The sequence below is a fragment of the Rhinichthys klamathensis genome, unplaced genomic scaffold, assembly GCF_029890125.1.
Source record: "Rhinichthys klamathensis goyatoka isolate OS25496 unplaced genomic scaffold, OSU_Roscu_1.1 h1tg000356l_1, whole genome shotgun sequence".
Classification (NCBI taxonomy): domain Eukaryota; kingdom Metazoa; phylum Chordata; class Actinopteri; order Cypriniformes; family Leuciscidae; genus Rhinichthys; species Rhinichthys klamathensis.
In genome coordinates this window covers 609723-631983 of record NW_026606865.1, presented here as the reverse complement: position 1 = coordinate 631983, position 22261 = coordinate 609723, and the positions used below count along the sequence as shown (strand labels likewise).

The window sequence follows — 22261 nt, the reverse complement described above, 5'->3', positions numbered from 1 at the left end:
GGACTACACGCCTGCACACATATTCAAACGCGCATACCTATAGACACGTCATGCGCATGATTTCCGCGAGTTTACGTTTTTGAGGTTTGCGCAGATAAAGATAATGATCTTTGCAACGGAAGTGAATCAATCAAAACTAACTTTAGCTGGACAATAACTTAACTCTAGAGCTGCTGCAAAGCCAAAACAATGTGTTACTGTTATATCCTATTATCACTGTAAAGCTGCTTTGAAACAATCTATATTTTTAAAAGCGCTATACAAATGAAGGTGACTTGACTAATTGAGAACATGACCTGGAATGATGAAGACACAAAAGCAGGTCATCTGTACAGCAGGTGAATAATAAGGGCTCTATATTCACTCTAGAGCAACAGCATCCAATCAGTATAATCTGCGAATGCTCTACATAACAGAGGCATATTTGCAGAATAAAATGTTGGAAACATGCATGCTGCTGTTCTCAAATTATTCCAGTGCCAATTGGTAGTTTTCTTCAGTAGGTTTCCTATACAGAGGGATTCGGCACATGCACCATAGCTTGGCATGTGCTAGAAAAGCTTTATCCAAATTAAGGATGTCACAAGGAGGACGTTTTCACACTGGTATATAAACTTGCGACAACACCGGTATTACCGCTAACATTGGGTTAGGCATCTTTTCACTTTCGCTTTTAAAGTTCGGTTCGGTAAGGATGCATGTACCATCGCAGCCACTGCTTTAGCGTGGAGTTGCTACTATATTGGAGAGCTCCACCAGCGCTTTGCAGTATTAACGTTTAAGATTATAAGATTGATTGATCGTTAATTTGAATGAAAATCGATTTTTAATATTCCTGTAAATTGACATCCCTTACTGTCTGGGTGTGGTTAGGATGTTACTGTATATCCGGTTTAAAAAAATCAGCAGTAGAGAGCTCATGGAGTGTAAATGGCAATGGTTTATCATCAGTAGGAAACAAATGTGTTTGACTTCCTATGTCTTATCAATATGTCCATATTAAACGCCTTTTGTGAAGAATGACAATGCTTTTGAGAGATAAATATTTTGTGAACACTTCATAATTTAAACAAAGAAACAGAACCATATTAAATCAACATTAAATAGTCTACTATTAAACTACTTCAATTTTAAGTGGTCATAGCCTAGTCATTAGTTTAGATTGAGACGTGAGCTAGAATTTAATAACCTAAAGTAACCCTGAAATCTTAAAGAGTAAAACTTAAAAGCGATCCATCAATTTCTCAGTCAATGAAAATGCAAATTGTTTTCTCTCATTGTGTTCCACGGATGAAAGTCTTAGTTTGAAATGACATTCAGTCATTACGCTATTGCATCAATCACAGTTAATTAGGTTACAGAGTCTGAAAAATTATCTTGTTTGCATTGATGCCAAAAGTATTGTGACCATAGCACAGAAAGTCCCTGTATTGATCTTCTCTGAGCAGTAGTGAATCAAAGTCTGATTTTATTTTCCCTATTGGAAAATAGGTTGGTGTAAGGAAGGTATGCCATCATTCTTGTCTCTCATTTTCATTTCTTTCAATATTTTACCAAGTTGGAAGGAAAGGTGATGACGGCATGGAGAAACAGATGCAAAAGCAGCTGTTTGGCAGTTCAGCAGCAGCGTACAAATATTCATTACACTTGCTTTTGGTATTGCTAAAGCATATGCGCTGCAGAGTTATACCGAGTATTCCCTGATTATGAAAACAGATGGAAACGCAGAGCATCATGCAAGGATGAGCGCATTCACATCTGGTATCAACAATCCTCTCAGGTGGTCCGATTACTAGTGAACAGTGGCAGCTACAGGTGTAATCGCAATCCAACATGTCTTGGAGATGACCAGCATTGGCTTTCCTGTAGCTCAAACAGTAGAGCACTGGCGCTTGCAACGCCAAGGTCATGGGTTCGATTCCCAGGGAAAGCAAAAACTGATAAGAATGTAAATGTGTACCTTGAAATGCAATGTAAGTCGCTTTGGATAAAAGCATCTCCCAAATGCATAAATATAATGTATAAATATATGATCCAGTCACTCAAAGGTAAGCATTTGGCCAAAATGCTTGGATATCACTTATGCCGGGTTCAGACTGCATGATCTGTTTGACGTAAGGTGGACGCAGAAATCAAACGTTTCATCTCTTACAACCGACGCCGCATCTGTGATGCTTCATGATGTCACGACAGAAAGACTAGCATGTTTAATGTTGCTTCGGTCCTCCACAACGAGTTCAGTGACGTTGACCAATAGGAGCACAGAAGCTCTTCCGTACACAGCTTTCAAACATGGCGAAACGAGGTATTGGTGATGCTAGCTGGAATTATGCAATAGAGGAAAGGATCGTGGAGCTATGCCAACAATACTCCTCCCGTTATCATGTTTCCTCGAGGGACTACCATGACAGAGTGAAAAAAGATAAATGCTGGCGAACGACAGCGGAGGTGCTTCAGGAACTCAGTGAGGACTGGAATTAGCATTAAGCTAGTACAACCATTGTTTTGAACCTGGCATTAGGCTGTATTTACATTACAAGGTTCATGTGACCCAATTCCAATTATTTCTTCCCCTGTGGCACAGTTCAGATATGAAAACTGTGCCAGGTTTTCAGGACAGAGGCCGCACTATGCATTTGTTCTTTTATTTTATTTGCACAGACGCGTTTATTTGTTTTGGTGCGTGCCTTCACTGAAACGCGTCTGTGCAAATAAAACATAAAGAACATATGCATAGTGCGGCCTCTCTCCTATTTTTCGTATTTTAATCATCCAGGCCAGCACTCTTAAAGTTTATAAGTATATGCCTGCTCCTATCCTCACTTACAGTTCAAATATGACCCATCAACCTGTGAGCAGGAAGCATTTCGATATTCTCAGATCAGTTTCAGGCCTCATCCACATGTGGAATTAAATCTGATATGAATCGTATACGTGCATTTGCGTCTGCCATGTAAGCGGACTGATGGGATATTCCTCTGTCAATGCGAGTCGTACATCATTGATTAAGTGACTGTGGAGAAAGACGTCAACTCAGGTGGACACCAACCGTGATCACATGACTCTTTTTAATGGCTCAATGGAGGACGAAGGCTCTACCCAATGTTTTGCTGACCTTTAAAGATGGTGCGGAAAGCAAAAGCATGTATTATCATTTTGTATGCGTCAATTGCAAATTGCGCTGTTTTTACTTCCTTTTCGACCTTCCATGTCAATACGTCTTGGGTTGTTTCGCCAAGTGTATTGTATGAATGTAGATACCGGATATGGGTCCCTTTTAAAAGAGGATGTAAGTTGATTGTCAAAAAAATCGGATATAGTCAACAAATTGGAATTTGGCATCAAGACCTGCAGTGTAAATGCGGCCATAATAGTTGGTAGTAATTCCGACTCTAGTGCACATATAGCAAGGAAATCAATATAGGGGGTTGGGGGGGGCGGGGGTTATGACACCACCATGTGGAAAAGAGTTTATCAATATTAACTGCTTAAGTGTTTCTAAACAGTACAGTTATGAGTCAACCCTATTAATAATAATTGATAATCCAATAATTCTACAGTTTCACTTCTTTTGGAAAACTTTGTCCCTGGGAAATGAAGGTAAGAATGATGGAAACTTTCAATTTTCCATCGATCTTGGTGATGGAAATAGATGCAAAAAGCAGTGAGAGAGAGAGAAAGAGAAAGAGAAAGAGAAAGAGAGAGAGAGAGAGAGAGAGAGAGAGAGAGAGAGAGAGAGAGAGAGAGAGAGAGAGAGAGAGAGAGAGAGAGAGAGAGAGAGAGAGAGAGAGAGAGAGAGAGAGAGAGAGAGAGAGAGAGAGAGAGAGAGAGAGAGAGAGAGAGAGAGGGAGATGTGAATCAGCAGTTCATTCCAGGCTCAGAGTGAGTATGCCCATATATGGACACAGGCCTTGTAACCCCGCCTCTGGTCTGTGATGCGGGCTAAATGAGAGCGGTGAAGGGCAAAGAAGGAGAGCTAGATAATGAGAGTATTAGTGACACACATTCAGGAAGATGAGCAATGACCTGGAACTCTTACTATCTCAATGAGACTCTACATAAACATTTCCATTTTCTAGACGTTACTTCCTTAAAACATTCCAAAAGAACATTCAAGTTCATTTAGGTTATACAAACAGAGTGTTTTTGGTATTCAGGTAGTCATTAAATGTGGGATTATCTTTTCCAAAGCAAAATTCTGAAAATATACTTAATGCCCCCTTTTACAATAATAGTTCAGCACTATATGAATGACCACACATGCAAGTTTCGTTGACATTTGTGGTACATTTGAGGTAAAAGAAGCTTTTCGAAGTACATTTTGGGAACAGAAGGGATGTTTCCACATGTAAAACCCTCAACCAAAACAAATTAAGTCCTCTTGAAACTTTATTTATAAATAGTTTGGATCACTAGACCTAATATAGGGTTGAACAAAATAACTTTTTTTTTTTTTTAACTGACCAGTAGTTTAACATTTTGATGATTAGTCAACTATATAGGTGACTAATCATAAGTATCTATTTAAAAACTGATCTGATTGGTGGATATAGGGTCATTTTCAGGGTCAGAAATCAAAGGACACAAAATCACATTTACAAAGTACTAGCTAGGCTACAGCAATGAGAAACTCCAAGGAAAAAATGAATTTCTGGACTTACCTAGCCTGGGAAAACCCAGACAACTTCCGGCAAATTTAGATTTGCTCTGAAAGTTAGTCTGCCAAAGAGCTCATTCAAGCCCATTTCCAATCCGTCGAAATCGAGGCACCAATCAGAAGCGTTGGGGCGGCTTTACACGATGGCGACAGCGCTGGGATTTTGAAGCAGATTTTGTAGCCTACATTACAAAGATGGATGCCGCCGTCGAACATCACTCGTTCCAATCAGCTATCGCGTCTGTTTTAAGCCATTTGAACGTTTCCTTTTTGTCAAAAACCGAGCAAAGAACAACACTCGGAGATGTTTCTCCGCCGCTCTGCGTACGTCATCTCCTTCATCGCTCTGATTGGGTTTAGGTCTATCCGCGACGGCCGTTGGTGACGCCCCTCTGGAAATGATTTGTCTATGACGCTTTGCCAGACCATAACTCAGTTACAACTGAGAATGGTCTGGGTTTAAGTTAACCAGGCTAGGACTTACCAATTTTTGTGCCATCAAGTTTTTTTAAATATCGGCTCAAATAAACAAAGATTTGCTACTGAAAAATAACAACTACAAAAAGGGTTAGATAATATATGGTGAATGGATATATTGTTATATCTATGGATACATTGTCTATATATTATTACAAAAAGAATAAAACGATTACCTAAGCAATTCCAACGACAAAAACGACATCACTATAAGATGTTTCTGTGGAGTTTTATTTTCTTTGTAGCTAAAAAAGAAAAAGACTCAAAAAGTTAAAGACTCAAAAATAACAGAAGTTTGGGGTGGGACTACCTGTTTGTCTGAACAATGGAAGACGGGACAGGACAAGGTTTGGGAAACTACATCATTGGTCCCCATGAGCAGACTGCTCAGAAATACGTTCATAAACGTATCATAGAAATACAACTGCTCAGAAAACCATATCCTGACTTTCCTGGGCGATACTTCCCATCCTGTTCCCGCAAACTTATTCAAACTTCCTGCATTACCTCATCCAGCACCTGAGCAGTCACAGGCACAGATGTCAAGTCACATGACAGCATCAATCATATAAACACATGCTAAACCCAATGCTCTGCTATCCACCAGTCAGGATGTGAAAAAGAAAGTGTTCTTTCCAGAGGTTTGTTCAGCGAAACCCATTTGATTTTAATAAGTGACAGTGACTGATGCCGATGTGACGTGGGTTTTTCCTTACGGCAAAGTTTAAAGGGCTAGTTCACTCAAAAATGAAAACTCTGTCATCAATTACTGATCCTTATGTGGTTCTTCATTTAAAACCTATAAGACTTTAGCTCAACTTTAAAATAAATTCAGATCTTTTTAATAAAACCTGAGATTTCTGTCCCTATTGAAAGTATACCAAACCAAAACTTTGGCACTTCAAAAAGTTCATAAAGAAAGCATAAATCTCATTCATGAGTATTGAGTGGTTTAATCCAATTCTTCTGAAGAGACATGATCGCTTTATATGATGAAGAGATAAACATTGTTTAACAACACACATCCAAAGAGCACATAAAATATGTTAATGTCCCCCTGTGGTGAAAATCAAGCTTTTAATGTTGTTTATACATATGTCTATGTGGTGTTTTTAATATGCTTTAAGACAAACCATGTGTAAATTCATAAGTCGACAGCATTGCTGAGTATTTTCTCCTTAAAACTGCAGTGAACCAAAGACAGTCTCAAAAACACGGTTTGAAATTGCTGGTGTTTCTGACGTCACAAACTACCTTGCAACCAATCAGATCAACGTGTGATCGTCAACCAGTGGATCTCTGAGTGAGTGAGTGAGTGAGTGGAGGCGGGGCTCATTTGCATATTCATAGAACCACGTATACTAAATGAGGCGAGGGTGTCGAGTTCTATTTAAAGGCATAAAGACAAAATTTACAAAGGAAAAAAACGTTTAAATATGTCATTTCGGTGATCAAAGATGACTTAAGGAATAAAATAATTGACAACAGGTGATCTTTAAACATAAGCTCAGCCAAACTTTTAAAGCATTTTTGGTTGTGTGGACTTTCAAACGACACGAGGGTGAGTAAATTAATAGAATTTTAATTTTTTTGTGTGAACAAACCCTTTTAATTTACACAAATGATCTACACCAATTTAGAATGTGTGCCAATTGTGACATCAGGGCATCCACTACTACGGCTAACAAATATTCTTGGCGACCTCCAGCGATGAGATCGTTGTCAGTCTGCACAGGGCAAGACTTAAACATAACAATGGCAAAAATATAGCCTATATTTAGACTTTACTAATCTGATCAACTCCTATTTTTTTTGCATTATGGAGATTGATATTAATTTTAATGCTTTCGGTAAAAAACAAATGTAAAGGTCACTGAAAAAAAAGATTGACACTTCTGTTCAACTTCCAAGTTCTACATAAACAGAAACCGATTATATAATCCTTTGGGATGTTATCAGGAAATGCCTTCATCCAAGTTTAAGAGAACAACCATCAAGGCAAATAAACAGATCTAATGAAAAACTAATTGAAACTTCCCAATCTTGAACAAAATGCTCCTTTTATTTCGTGTTTATACTATACACAAGTTGTGCACGTGTTTCTCTCACAACTAAAAATAATCCCTATAGTCAACAAGTAAGTTGGAGAAACCTCAACATTTTCCACTACCCATGAGGGTCTGTGACACTTCTGGCCTCTGTGGAACCGCGTCTCAATGACATCCAAACATTGTGAAGAGAGGAGAGTGGAAAATATTTGAAGGGGGAGATTTGGGGGTAGTGTTGAGTTATTTGAAGGACAATAGAGGCAATCTACTTTCTATCTCCCTTCAGTTCAAAACTACACATAAAAGATCAATTTAGCATTTGTTATAATTTCAGAATACAAGAAAATCTCGAGAGATGTTTTTGCACAGTAGGACACAACTGCTCCCACAACACTTTTACCAGTTGAATGAATCCTTTAAGTGGATATACAGCTAAAACCAGTTACAAAAAGACTGTCACAATACCAAAATTTAAGTATTTAACATCAATACCAAAATGTAAACATTCTTAAATTAAATATATGCATGAAAGTTAGCTAAATAAATTCAAACAATGCCATGTAGCCAATTTTTATAAGTAATTATGAGGAACTTGGGAGCAGTGAGTGGGTTTCCATTTAACTATACGTCCTATTTATATTCCACCAACTTAAAGGGACAGTTCACCCAAAAATTAATATTTGAAGAGTTTGGTTCCTCCAAAACGCGATAAACGCCATTTGTTTTAAAAATTAGTTACTGCAAAAATCAGTATTGTATCTGGTTGGTATTGAAAAGTCAATGTTTAATTTTAAGTAAAATGCGATATCCGCCGTGTTATTCTGTCATGTTTTCTCCCTTTCTTTCCAAAGGGAAACGCCAGTCTCCCTTCTCTGCAGAATGCGATATATCCGCTCTCAACCAATCACAACGCACCATTCCACGCAATGTAAACAGTAACGGCAGCGCCTTAAATACACCCGGCTTCCTAGTTTTTCTTATCTATTTTGTACTTTTCGATCAACAAACAAACAAAAAAAATGATTAGTTTTGCCGGCATTGATGAACCTGTGGTTGTTTCTGCGGCGGGTAAGAAACGTAAGGCATCGAAATCGAATCATTTACGTGAGGAGATTAAGAAGATGAGGCACTCGGGAGGAGGAAAAATGTTTTCAATCTTCTTTACAGTTCTTAATAAAAATATTATACTAATAAACTTACGTTGTTGTGTATTTTCAAAACTTTTATATTGATTCAATGGATTAATTGCATTTTGGGGAAAAAAAATGGATTTATTGCATTTTGGGGGGAAAAATAATCCGTTTTTATAATAAATCTTTGAAAATCAAAACCTGGATTTGTATTTTTTCTTATGACCTACAAATGCTATGTGAAAGTTTGAAACAGAAAATAGAGGTTTTCATCTTTCCACTTTCTTGGTAAAGAAAACACATTTTTACTCAAATTAATCTAAATGGATTTATTGCGTTTTGGAACCAAACTCTTCATTTTGTCATCACCCTCATGAAGATATTTTTAAGAATATGGGTAACCAAACAGTTGATGGTCCCTATTGACTTCCATGGTATGGAAAATAAAAATGAACTAAACTTATACAGGGTTGGAACAACTTGAGGGTGATCAGATGACAGAATTTCCATTTTTGGGTGGACTATCCCTTTAAAGCAGACTGACTGTTTACATTAATAACACAGTTAAGTGCACTTGGTCAAAATGCCCATTTTACTATTCACATGTTATTAGAGCAAGAGATATTCATATAGCATATGTTCCCATACACTTATGCGTCCTGTCAATCAGACAGCCCTAGGGTATTGGATTAAATGCATTATTTTTACAAATTGATTATTGACTTGATACCAAACTACTTGTACTGACATCCCTATTTTACAAAGTTTATATAAGGTCGAGGCTGGTCATTTTTGGATGATATTTGGCATATATGCACTAAAAGCTGGTGGAGCCTAGGTTAACCTTGATTATTTTGTTACAGCTGGCGGCCCACCAAGATGGATAAGCTTGAGACCTAACAACCACCAACAAACTATGTACCACCTGGTGGTAGTTTATTAGCCTAACCGTCTCATGCTGGCATGACCTGATTTTTTAAACGCAAATAGAGAAATAATGGTGGGAAAAAACGGATAGTATTTATTTTTCCCTATTGCTCTGAATGCAGGTTTTGTGCTTTGTGTTACTGTTATGAGTCCAAAACACTCATTGCATTGACGGTTTAACCCATGCCTTACAATTTAGCTTTATGAAGCTCATGACTCGAATCACAGAATTGATTATTCAGTCTTTAGGAATTCGTGATGCTGTCTTTTATTGGGAATTTTCTATTAGGAAAAGTTGTCACAATGTCACACTGTAAGTAGTTTAACGATTTTTGTTGTTGTAATAGACACACCTCCAAGGCAATTTGGTCTGTGAAACACCTGAAGCACTTCTCAAAGTACTAATTAACAAACCTCTCATATAGATTTTAATCTCCCTTCAAATTAAAATTGCTTAGATGTGCAGTGGCATGTTTAGTTAACCTCTTTCTTATATTCTCGAGTCCCTTCTCGATCTAGCCTACATTACCAATTTGTAGACTTTTACAAAATTTGGACAAATTGCATGTAAATGTCTCTCTAGTGTCAGATATAGTTGTCTAACGCTGCTCCCATTCCCATATATTCACACAACTGCTCTCCGTTTGACCCACCACTTTCATTGGAAATGATTTATTTCCTTCCAAGAACCTCATATCTCACCTCGGGCACCATGTTAGTCAGGACCGCCACTGAACTGACTCAACAGAAACCAGTCAGATGTCATTTTTTTAAAGACTCAAGTGCACTTCGTAGGTGTTGCTGTGGTTGCTGTTCACTCGGAACAGATACAACAGATTTCATTATTCGCTCAGGGGTAAAAAGAATTTGAAATATGCAAGCTGTGGTATACTATTAGCAAACATCTCGACGCCACCCACACAACAACTGTGAGTGACGTTTAGATGAATATGGATTCATTCAGTTTCCTCTAAATAACAAAATAAACAACAAAAGTTTGTTTACATCAGTGAAAACAGCAGTTAAGAAAGCATCTGTTCATAGTGACATGGATCAGGGTGTCTACAGATATAAACAATATAAATTTAAGACTTTTTAAGACCTTTTTAACGCCACTTTGAATGAAATGTAAGACCAAACCTGTGATGGAAATACACATTATATTACAAACGTATATGTAATATTTAATGTTTAACCTAATTTTAATTTAATATTTAATATATATTTATAATATAATATAATAATATAATATAATATAATATTTAATATTTAATTTAATATTAACTACTTGTTTATTGAACTAAAATCAATGTTACATTTGCAATCGTGAGAATATTTAGCAAAATAGCTCCCGTCATGTTATGTTACTAAACTATATCATGTTATAAATAAAAAACTCAACGTTTTGAATTTAGGATGTTTCAGTATGTTTCTCATGTGAGTTTTTTTATGTGTGCTGCTCATTTGTTTTGATTTCTCACTATAAAATCTCTCACAGAGTATCAACAGCGCTACCAGAAATACATTATCATTATCAATCTCTGTTTATGTAATAAAATCAAGATCATTCTTACGATTCGATGCTTCACTGGTTATTTGACGGACATTGTGTGTGTCAGACTGGAGAAATTTTAGCGGTAATGTGACCAGAAATATTTAAGACCCATCGAATCTGAATTTACGACATTTTAATACTTTTTAAGGCCTTTTATTAGGAAAACTTTATTTAAGACATTTTAAGACTTTTTAAGGACCCGCAGGCCACCCTGTGGATATGTTTGCACAAGCTCTGCAATTCAGCTCTCCAGTCACATCACATTTATTTATATGCCACTAATAGATTTATTTTTAAGCAAGCAGCTTTACAGTATTAAGCATGAAAAAGATCTCTTTCAATTAGAATTACAACTTCATTTTCTAATATAAAGCAGCTCTCCAGTATTTTCATGTTTTCACTCGCGTCCGAACTCGAACGAACTGAACAGAAGAAATGAACCGGAGAAGATTTCCACTTCAAAGAAGGCGGAGCCTCAGAGCCACGCCCACCTATTACATCATCACCACAGACCAATGGTAGTACGAAGGGGTTTACCAGCCTGAACAAACCTTTCCAGAAAGTTCGCTTTGGCATGCTGTCTCTCAAACTACAGAAACAATCTCCAAACAAACTTCGTTTTGGCCTGATTTTGTTCAAAATACTACTACTAGTTCATACTGCGATCACGCTTGAAGTATATAAGGGTCTTAAAGGAATACTCCACTTTTTTTGGAAATAGGCTCATTTTACAACTCCCCCAGAGTTAAACTGTTGAGTTTTACCGTTTTTGAATCCATTCAGCCGATCTCCGGTTCTGGCGGTACCACTTTTAGCATAGCTTAGCATACATCATTGAAGTGGACAAGACCATTAAACAAGACAAGACCAGCGCCTGAAAATAGGCCACCTTCCGTCAACACAACGGAACTATTTTCAGGCGCTGCGTCATATCATTACGCCTGCTGCTCTCATGGTACGGCAGTGAAGTTTCTTGATTATTACGCAGGAATGAGAGTATAGTTCCTAGCCATATCAGCCTAGAAAATCTCAACTTTACATTTTCCGTCGGTCTTAGTGCACGATGTAACTACAGAAGAGTCAAGTTTTAAATAGGAAAAATATCGAAACTCTTTGGTCATTTTTTTTTTTGAAATGCTAATGGTCTTGTCCACTTCAATGATGTATGCTAAGCTATGCTAAAAGTGGTACCGCCAGAACCGGAGATCGGCTGAATGGATTCAAAAACGGTAAAACTCAACAGTTTAACTCTGGGGGAGTTGTAAAATTAGCCTATTTCCAAAAAAAGTGGAGTATCCCTTGGCTTTAACGTGTTTAGCTGACTCTAATTCATCCCAAACATTTAGGACTTTACACTGACATCTATCCACCTGGATGCCCGATTGACATTTTTTTAGTATCTCCTGCTGCTTCACACCTCATATGTTTGTTTGGTTCCTTTTCGTCTTTTTTAGTCAGTCTCATATTGCACACACTGACTCAAGCTCTGTTATGTGTGACTACTTGTTGGACATTTCATTTTTCCACTCATACTCATTCTGTTTGGACTGTCTGTCTGGTGGATCACACACGTGCTGATCTGTGCCATCACTCCAGACTGCGCTGCTGACTCATGCTCTGTTGTGTCTGTACTAGTATATAACTTGTGTACGTTCAGCTTGTAAAATGCCTTAAAAACTGGCTGAAATTGCTATATTACGTAAACACAATTCTATTAAAGGGATAGTTCACCAAAAAATTTAAATTCTGTCATTAATTACTCGCCCTCATGTCATTCCAAACCTGTAAGACTTTCGTTCATCTTCTGAACACAAATGAAGATCTTTTTGATGAAATCTGAGAGATTTCTGTCCCTCCATTTACAGCCAAGCAAGTTCGGTTGAGCTTCTGTTAATGTTCGCTGATCTATGTTTAAATGTGATTAAAAACCTAAATTGAATCTGTTCATCATATAAATCGAGTCTCTTTAGAAAACTTGGACTAAACCGCTTAATTCATATGGATTCGTTTTACGATCTCTTTCACAATCTGTTCATTATATAAAGCAATCGTGTCAATTCAGAAAATATATTCATATGGATTAGTTTTATGATCTCTATATGAAAGTTTTGAAGTTTTGAAGTGGTAGTTGTGTAGCTGTCAATGGAGGGACAGAAAACTCTCAGATTTCATAAAAAAAATCTTCATTTGTTTTCCGAAGATGAACAAAAGTCTTAAGGGTTTGGAACGACATGAGGGCGAGTAAATTATGACAGAATTATAATTTTTCGCACTCATCTCTTTGACATAAATGATCATAAAGTGGCCATTTATTAAAACAGCTTTTTTCTCTACACTGATGTCACATCTCATGTGAGTGAATATTTTAATCATATTTCTCAAATGTGCTGTTAACATCTTTATTTCAGAATGTACCTTTAATTTATTTATCTGTTAGAATCATGTCATGCCAACTAGAAATGCTTTTACATAAAACCTGACTGATACTGAAATCATTTGTTATTTCTAGATTTTATACATCTGCTTTTTTGCTAGTCTGTTTTTCACTATAAATCTCCCAAGTAAATTCAACATCTCGTGATTGTTTTAAACATAGAGAAGATGGACAAACGTTTTATGAAATTTTAGATTTTGGAATTGAAAATAAATAAATTATTATTGGCAACAGCATCATCATCGTTGTTATTGTTAAGGTTTAACTATAAGAAACATTTCAAATTGACCTCGTTAATTTTTAACCACTTTACAACATGGCACGTGCTAGAGTTCATATATTGTTTACACGAGCAGTTTTATCATACGGATGTGAACACTAGATAAAGCAAGTGCCATTGTTTTTAGCATTATTATTAAAGAATCGTGTCCAAAACCAAAGTGACGCGAAATCTAATCTGTTAACGTTATACCTAAAAAAAGTGACATTTGTGGAGCTGAACCGAGCTGAACTCACCAGATTGCGGAGCGAGGACTCATCCATGCTGGAGTATCTCTTCTCTGACATCTTCTCCGACGTTTTACTATCGCTTTGAATGGCTAGTTCATTCAGTACGAGTGTAACGTTAAAATAGTTGTTAAATAAACCCTCATATAACGTTACACATAATAGAAAGGCTCACTGCGAATGCATTAAAGAAAGAGTATGTCTCGGTTCGGGTGCTTTGTGAGAGGCTCTCTAAAAAAAACCCGAATCTGTGCTACAGCCTAAAGAAAAAAAGCCTAAAAATTATAAAATATCCGCGTTATTTAACGGCAGCCGTGTGTTTCCATACAAACTCCAACCGTTTCACGGTTCACAGACAGACAGACTAACTTACATGCCTTCGGAGTCACAAGCGGTGAGTGATTTGAGTTGAAGCCCCGCCCCTCATACACCGCCAGCCAATAACACGCCGGCAAATTCAAAACCTCACACGCTCAAATGAGAATGTTACTCTCTGATTGGTGTAAAAATTTATTACATTGTTTGTTTGTTTTTTCTTTCACTCGTGTATAATTTTGTCACTCACTGCGATCTGGCAACTATGAAGACTATGTCATAGTTTCTTTTTCTCATTTCACTTAATTTCCTCCACGCCCTGTCTGCTGACTAAACGACTTGTACAATGAAGACAGAAGCCACTCACATGGCCTGCAGCAACATAGATCGACAAAGAAACAATAAGAAACATTATCAAAATAGTATGAAGAAAATAGGTAAACATATCTTTACTTCATTAAAGCTCAGTGGCCGGTTGCATAAACTGCTTAGACTGGTCTTACAAGTTAGTCGTCTAAAGACATTTCATAATTTTTTAAGTCACATAAAAGGTAGATTGGTCTAATTTGAATCCGAAAAGACAGACTGATTAACCTAACTATTTGCTACATGGTCAGACCGTGTCTAGGCTAGTTCTTAAAGTGATAGCTCACCCCCCAAAAAAAATTTGTTACAGGAGAACACGTCAAAAAATTGGGGTTGTGACCTAGTGGCTATTTTTGATATAGTGCCTAAACAAATGGTGCGTTCAAGTCATCTCGTAAAGATCGTATTTACGATTTGAACGCACATGAACTCCACCACGATGTCGTAAATACGAGTGGGAAGCTCGATCGGGATTCGATCTATACGAGTTGGGGGCGTGTCAGTGATAAAAATGGCGGAATACCACAATACCGAAAGGTATATAGCAGTGATATTGTAAGGCTTTTCTATTTACAGCAGAATATGATGGCATTATAATATAACAATGTAATATTTAATGATAAAGCTTAATAAATTAATTAAAAACATAAAAAAGTAAAGCACAATTGATGCACATTTCTTTGTTCTTAATTTTTTAGAACTAGAGTTTAAGAACCTTGCAGTATTTTTGTGTAATAATTGATAAAGAGAAAGTACACCGCCATCTTGCTCTGACGAAAGTGACTTGAACACACCGCCGTCGTAAACACGACTTTAGTTCCCACCTCGTAAGTACGAACTTCCCAGGAGGACTTGAACGCACCAAAAATCTCATAAGAACTTCAATTATTGTGATATAAACTTCAAATTTAGAACACACCTTGGTTAGTTAGTTTGATTTTCTAGCAATTTTAGAGTCCAGATTACTTTGTAAAATATGTTTTGTATGAAAATGTTTAGTACAGTACATGTGCTTTACAGTAAAATTAAACTTCTATAACTTTTTTTACCCTTCCCTTTTCACTGTCAATAATCTCCTGAGGATCTTCTTTAAAAAGAGACCAACCTTAGTCTGTATTCCAAAGCATTTATTAATAACAACAATTTAAGTTCAGATTGCATTTTCACATCAGTTCTTTTTCAATTAGTAATTATAAACAGAAATTCTAAAACTTTGATTCTACATAAATATACATTTAAAATAAAACCTTTTGTATAAATATTTTTTGGACAAATACAGCTTGACTGCATGAAAAGTATTGTATTTTGTTTTATGTGTATTATAAATCCACCCTTTAAAGGGATAGTTCACCCAAAAATGATCCATACGGCTCCGAGGTGTTAATAAAGTCCTTCTGAAACTTTTTGTACGAATAATATCCATATTTATAACTTAACAAAAAACAATCACTGGCTTTCATACGCAAGTCTAGTTTCGACGAAAGAGTGACCTCTGACCCGACGCATGACGAGTGACGAGTGACCTCTGACCCGACGCATGACGAGTGACCTCTGACCCGACGCATGACGGATTGATGAATGCTGAAGCGCAGAGGATCGAGCAAAACAAAACACCGATTTTCTAAAGAGAAATGTGGGAGGAGCTTGAGTTAGTTGCCGAGGTCAGAGGTCACTCTTCCGCCGGAACTCGACTCGCGTACAGCCGTTTCCGGAAGCTAGTGATGATTATAGTTTATAAAGTTATAAATATGGATATTTTTCTTATACAAACACATGGCTTCGCTTCAGAAGGCCTTTATTAACCCCTGGAGCCGTATGGATTTACTTTATGATGGATGGATGCACTTTTTTGGGCTTCAAAATCTCAGTTACTACTCCCATTATAAAGCTGGGAAGATCCAGGGTATTTCTTTATATAACGGATTGTGTGTTCGGCTGAAAGAAGAAAATCATTTACACCTAGGGTGGCTTGATGGGGAGTAAATTATGGGATGATTAACATTTTTGGGTGAACTATCCCTTTAAATCAGCTTTTTGAGTACTAAAGAATTTAGTATGGTCAATTTCAGTATTCCTGGTGAAAAATTCAGCATTGCTGGTCACCAGCATTTATGTTTTGCATGCTGGGACCATCATGGGATGCTGGTTTACTGGTGGACCAGATACACCAGCTCAGTTTTGCTTGAGAACAACATGACTGTGCTTTTTCACCAGCTAGACCTGCATGGATGGACCAACGTGAAATTCATGCTGGATTTTTCAGCAGGGATCTTTGCATTTTTAAGCAAATTTTCCATGTGATCATTTTACAGCATGAATGAACAGTGATAATGGATTATAGTCTTATGAGGTCCTGGACTGCGTCTTGATTAAGAGAAACCAACAATTTCAGATCGTCTGTGCATTGCTGGAATAACACCTGATTCTCCCAGGCCAGTGGTGGATACTCTTCAGAGCAGAACGAGTCGGATGTCTTCAACGAGCCGGTGTTGTGTTCTGTGGACTGCACTGAATGTGTCTTCAGCAGATCTTTTGCCAGTTTTACAGCACACTGCACAATCACAGAAGGCATATATTTGTTGAATGTGTAGTCAGCCAGACTCAGTTCACACACTTTGCAAGCCAACCATTTCCAGTTGATCTCAACATCTCTGTGCTCCAGGGTATCTGATGCTGTACTGACCATCTCATCGACGGCTCCACCACTCTGGCATCCAGTAAGGCGACTGGTGAAATAGTCCAGGAAGAAAGCCAGAGTTGGTGCAGCCAGTCTAAAATTGAGTCTGAGAAGGACCAGGCATTCGAGATTGCACAGCTGTTCTCTGGAAAAAGAGTTGCAGCAAAGCGACAGAAGTTGTGTGATGCGAGGCGAATACACTTCAACCTGGAAAACACAAAGATCAGAATTTAAATTTACAGAATTTACTCACTCAGATTTACTGTGTCCATATTTGTGATCCATTGCGCCGGAATAGTGTCTACTAACCCTTGTGAAAAAGCAGAACACCTAAGCATGCTTTTAAATACTGGACTACTACATTAAATGTTAATGCAATTAAATTAAAATGTGTTATAGTTTAAGTTCATATTCAATGATTTTCTCACCCTTGAGCCATCCTAGGTGTACATGACTTTCCTCTTTCAGACGAATATAATCTGAGTTATATAAAAAAAATGTCCTGGCTCTTCCAAGCTTTATAATGACAGTGAATGGAGGATGAGATTTTCAAGCCCAAAAAAGTGCATCCATCCATGACAAAAGTAAATACGACTCCAGGGGGTTAATAAAGGCCTTCTGAAGTGAAGCCATGTAGCCTGGTTAATACCAGAGCATTCTCAGTTGTAACTGAGTTATGGTCTGGCAAAGCGTCATAGACACATCATTTCCAGAGGGGCGTCACCAACGGACGTCGCGGATAGACCTAAACCCAATCAGAGCGATGAAGGAGATGACGTACGCAGAGCGGCGGAGAAACATCTCCGAGTGTTGTTCTTTGCTCGGTTTTTAACTAAAATGAAACGTTCAAATCGCTTAAAACAGACGCGATAGCTGATTGGAACGAGTGATGTTCGACGGCGGCATCCATCTTTGTAATGTAGGCTACAAAATCTGCTTCAAAATCCCAGCGCTGTCGTCATCGTGTAAAGCCCGCCCCAACGCTTCTGATTGGTGCCATGATTTCGACGGATTGGAAATGGGCTTGAATGAGCTCTTTGCCAGACTAACTTTCAGAGCAAATCTAAATTTGCCGGAAGTTGTCTGGGTTTTCCCAGGCTAGAAGCCATGCATTTGTGTAGAGATAAATAGAAAAATATCCATATTTAAAACTTTATTAGCTATAATAACTAGCTTCCGGCAGACGGCCGTACACATAGATTTACGGTGACCTCTGACCCGACGCATAAAGCAAAACAAAACACCAGTCACGAATTAGAAGCCTAAAACGACCATTTTAAATGTGGAATGAGAAATTTCTGAGGATTTCTAAAAAAGTGGAAAGGTGTTTGAACCGCAACTGGCGTCAAAGATTACACTACTCCTACATCCTACGTCACACATCATCAAGTGTTACTCTAGTGTAAGTCGACTTGCATAGGCCGTCTGCCGGAAGCTAGTTATTTTAGTCGATAAAGTTATAAATATGGATATTTTTCTTACACAAGCGCATCGCTTCGCATTTACTTTTATCATGGATGGATGTGCTTTTTTTGGGCTTCAAAATCTCATCCTCAATTCACTGTCATTATAAAGCGTTGAAGAGCAAGGGTATTTTTTTTATATAACTCAGATTGTATTCGTCTGAAAGAAGAAAGTCATATACACCTAGGGTCACTTCAGGGTGAGTAAATTATGAGACAATTTTCATTTTTGGGGGATAGTTCACCCCAAAAATAAAAATTCTGTCAGTAATTACTCAAAGAAGCGCTTCTGTGTTGTATGTCAAACGCATCACACACATGACCAGCGTCGGCCAATAGTGAGCCTGCGTGTGACGTACAACACAGAAGCGCTGCGCTGTTACACTACACGAACTCACTCGAGGCCCACAGAGAAGGAAATTAATAGTTGAATTTGTTTTTTTGCGCACAAAAAGTATTCTCGACGCTTGATAAACTTAAGATTGAGCCACTGTAGTCACTCGGACTATTTTAACGATGTCTTTAATAACTTTTCTGTAATTACTGACAGAATTTTAATTTTTGGGTGAACTATCCCTTTAAAGTACATATAATGTCATAATTCTGTTGTGTGTTTTTTTGGGCTTCAAAATCTAATCCTCCATTCAGTCCCATTATAAAGCTTGGCAGAGTCTGGATATTATTAATATAACTCTGATTGTATTCGGCTTAAAGAAAGAAAGTCATATACACCTAGGATGGCTTGAAGGTGAGTAAATCATGGGATCATTTTCAATTTTGGGTGAACTATCCCTTTAATAGTGAGCTATAACCACAATGAAACTGCTGAGGAAGAGAGCGCTGTACTCCACCTGCTTTGTGGCGATCAGTAAAGATGTCACTCCCAGTAACTGGAAGCAGTCTGCAGCGACTGAGGTCGTGATCAAGAAACGGTCCATGATATTCACCGCCAAACAGCAGGATTCGAAAGACAGTTTGAGCTGTCTGTGCACAGCTATGAGCCAGCTGACCAGTTTGCTGCGAGCCTCTGCCGTAATCTACGAGGATATAAAGAAATCATGTAAAAATTACCAGGCAAAGCAATAGTATCATTAATAACAGTAAGAACAACAACAGTAATAGAGGAGAATTGCTTGTTGTCAGAAGGATATTTAGTCCAATATTGCATTTCCCTTACTATATAGTAGGCGAAAAACAGTCTGTAACCAAAAAAAAGGTGTATATGATGTACACTTTACTATCCCATGAGGCCACGGGAGAGGATTTATGAATGGCAGTGAGGTGATGCAACTGACGCTTGTAGTAGGTCACATGATAAAGACAACATGGTGAATGTATGTCTGGATTACATTCATACCAGATTAAACATACTTTTTTAGATGATGTGAAGTAATTACTTTCTCAAAATAATTAAGTAAGAGAGTATGTGATTTCGGACGCAGCCTATGGTCACGAGTGCAAATGCTTGTTTTCTCTAATGTAGTGGGTGTAGTATGTTTCTTTAAATCATAGGTCAAGCCCATCTTAAATTAATACGTTTTTGCTAATTTTTATCCCCCAAACTAAACTTCCAGTATCATCATATTTAGCTGTTGATTAAACAAGTGAATAGTCTACAGTAAAATCTATTTTATGTTCACCACGTCTGCATTTATTTGATAAAAAATTCTGAAATACTGTGAAATAGTTTTCTATGTGAAATGTGAATATATATATTAAAATGTAATTTATTACTGTGATCAAAGCTGAATTTTCAGGATCATAACTCCAATCTTCAGTATCAGTTGTGCTGCTTTTAAAGGGAAAGTTCACCCAAAAGTGAAAATTTTGAATCCCAAATTCAATCTGTTCATTATATAAAGTGATCGAGTCTCTTTAGAAATTTGACCAAAACCGCTCGATTCATATGGATTAGTTTTGCGAACTCTTTATGAACTTTTTGAAGCGTCAAAGTGGTAGTTGCGTAGATGTCAATGGCGGGACAGAAATCTCTCAGATTTCATCAAAAAGATGAGCGAGATGAGGGTGAGTCAATGATTTTTGGGTGAACTATCCCTTTTTGAATAGAAATCTTTTGTAATACTAATATTGTACTTTTTTTTGGATCAATTTAATGCTTCGTTTGTGAATAAATGTGCTTCTTTCAATAATAATAATACAGAACGAACGCTATTTAAGTGTGTATGAGGTATGATCGTGTGACTCTCACCTGAGGTTGATGTGCAAGGCAGTTTTGCGCGATGAACTGCAGCTCATTGTGTCTCTGGATGATGAAGCAACTCTCCTCATAATCACACTCATGCCATGCCTTTACTGGAGAAATCTGAAGCTCTTCCTCAAAGCCAGAGTCGCTTAATCTAGACATCTCTGCTCAAACACGCTAGAGGACTCGCTACTGCTGGGATGGATGCTGTACTGAAAGATTTCCCCACATGATCGGCATCCTACTGTAGCATACGGTGTCAGTCTCAGTGGAAATGCAGTGTTTTCAGGTGGAGTGGTGCTTGTAAACGGGGTCTTTCCCGGGTGTTTTAGCGCGCACTGTAGGGCGCTATAGAGCCCGCGCACACGCGTGACCATGGCAACAGTCCCACGGGAGCGGCAGGTGTCGCCCAGACACTCGCACACTCAAGCGTCACTCGACTTTAAAAATAATAATAATAATAATATAAAATATAACTTTTGTTTAACATATGTCCTATGAATGAATGAACGAGGCATTTATATAGCGCTTTCATATGTACTAGTAGCCTACTGTACACCCAATATCATATCAGGGAATCTCTCCTCAACCATAGGTTATTTCAAAGCTTATCAGCAATCGTTAAACAGTTAAACAACTATAAAACATAAAATACTGCATAAGAACAGCCAAAAAAATTGCTAATTTAAGACATTTTTTATTGAATTTGGTATTTGATACCAACATAGATAAAAACAACACTTAGCCTAAACCTTCCAAAATAAAGGTTCCAAAAGGGGGTTTTCACAGCAATGCCATTTTTCTTAATTCTTTTATCTTTTATGTCAAAGCTTTTCAGCAATCGTTAAACAGTTAAACAATTATAAAACATAAAATACTGCATAACAACAAAAATTGGCTAATCTAAGACATTGGTATTTAATACCAACAAAAAAAAACACTTAAATCTTCAAAATAAATGTTCCAAAATGGGTTTTTGCAGCAATGCTTTGTTCCGCAAAGAGACTTTCATATCTTAAAAGAACCATTTTTTCTAGTGCGAAGAACATTTTAAAAATCTAATTTAAGAACATTTGTGCAATGAAAAGGTTTCATGGAAGATGAGGGTTATTCATGGAACAATCACCAGCAATAAAAAAATCTTTTTTTTTCAGGTGTGTGGCACTTAACTATATTTTACATTTTTGAAGTGATTCCAACCATATTTCAAGCCATTTAAAACCATCATGTTGAACAGTGCGCATCTGAAGTGTCTCAGGCTCAGCTGATGGAAATAATCCATTATTTATCAGCTTTAATATTTCGGCCAAATTTTTTTATTGGGCCGATAACGATAACATTGAAAAATGAACATATATCAGCCGATACCAATATGGTGGCCTATATTGTGTATCCCAAACTAAAACCTCACTGAGATACACAAATTGTGGCATCTTCTCTATATTCGACAACTCCCAGTCTTCCCTATGCACATATAATGAAATATTGTTAAGATATAGTGT

At 37.4% G+C, this 22261-nt stretch overlaps 2 protein-coding genes across 6 annotated transcripts in view; both read right to left on the bottom strand.

Moving 5' to 3' along the window:
• The window catches only part of smtnb (smoothelin b), an 81439-nt gene extending 67522 nt beyond the window's left edge, over positions 1-13917 (bottom strand). For 2 of the 5 annotated variants that reach the window (XM_056232774.1, XM_056232778.1), the window contains exon 1: positions 13745-13916. In XM_056232774.1, the coding sequence (XP_056088749.1) occupies positions 13745-13795 (51 nt within the window). In that variant the 5' untranslated portion in view covers positions 13796-13916. Of the gene's footprint in view, positions 1-13744 lie in introns of all 5 variants that reach the window. The other 3 variants (XM_056232777.1, XM_056232779.1, XM_056232775.1) reach the window with 2 other exon arrangements.
• Positions 13918-16749: 2832 nt separating this feature from the next.
• LOC130069102 (cyclin-O protein B) lies at positions 16750-21177 on the bottom strand. Its single transcript, XM_056232817.1, has 3 exons — positions 20766-21177; positions 19408-19593; positions 16750-17300 (listed from the first exon to the last, which is right to left on the bottom strand). The coding sequence occupies exons 1-3, from the start codon at positions 20919-20921 to the stop codon at positions 16752-16754; spliced, it is 891 nt and encodes a 296-aa protein (XP_056088792.1). The 5' UTR covers positions 20922-21177; the 3' UTR covers positions 16750-16751.
• Positions 21178-22261: the final 1084 nt, after the last annotated feature.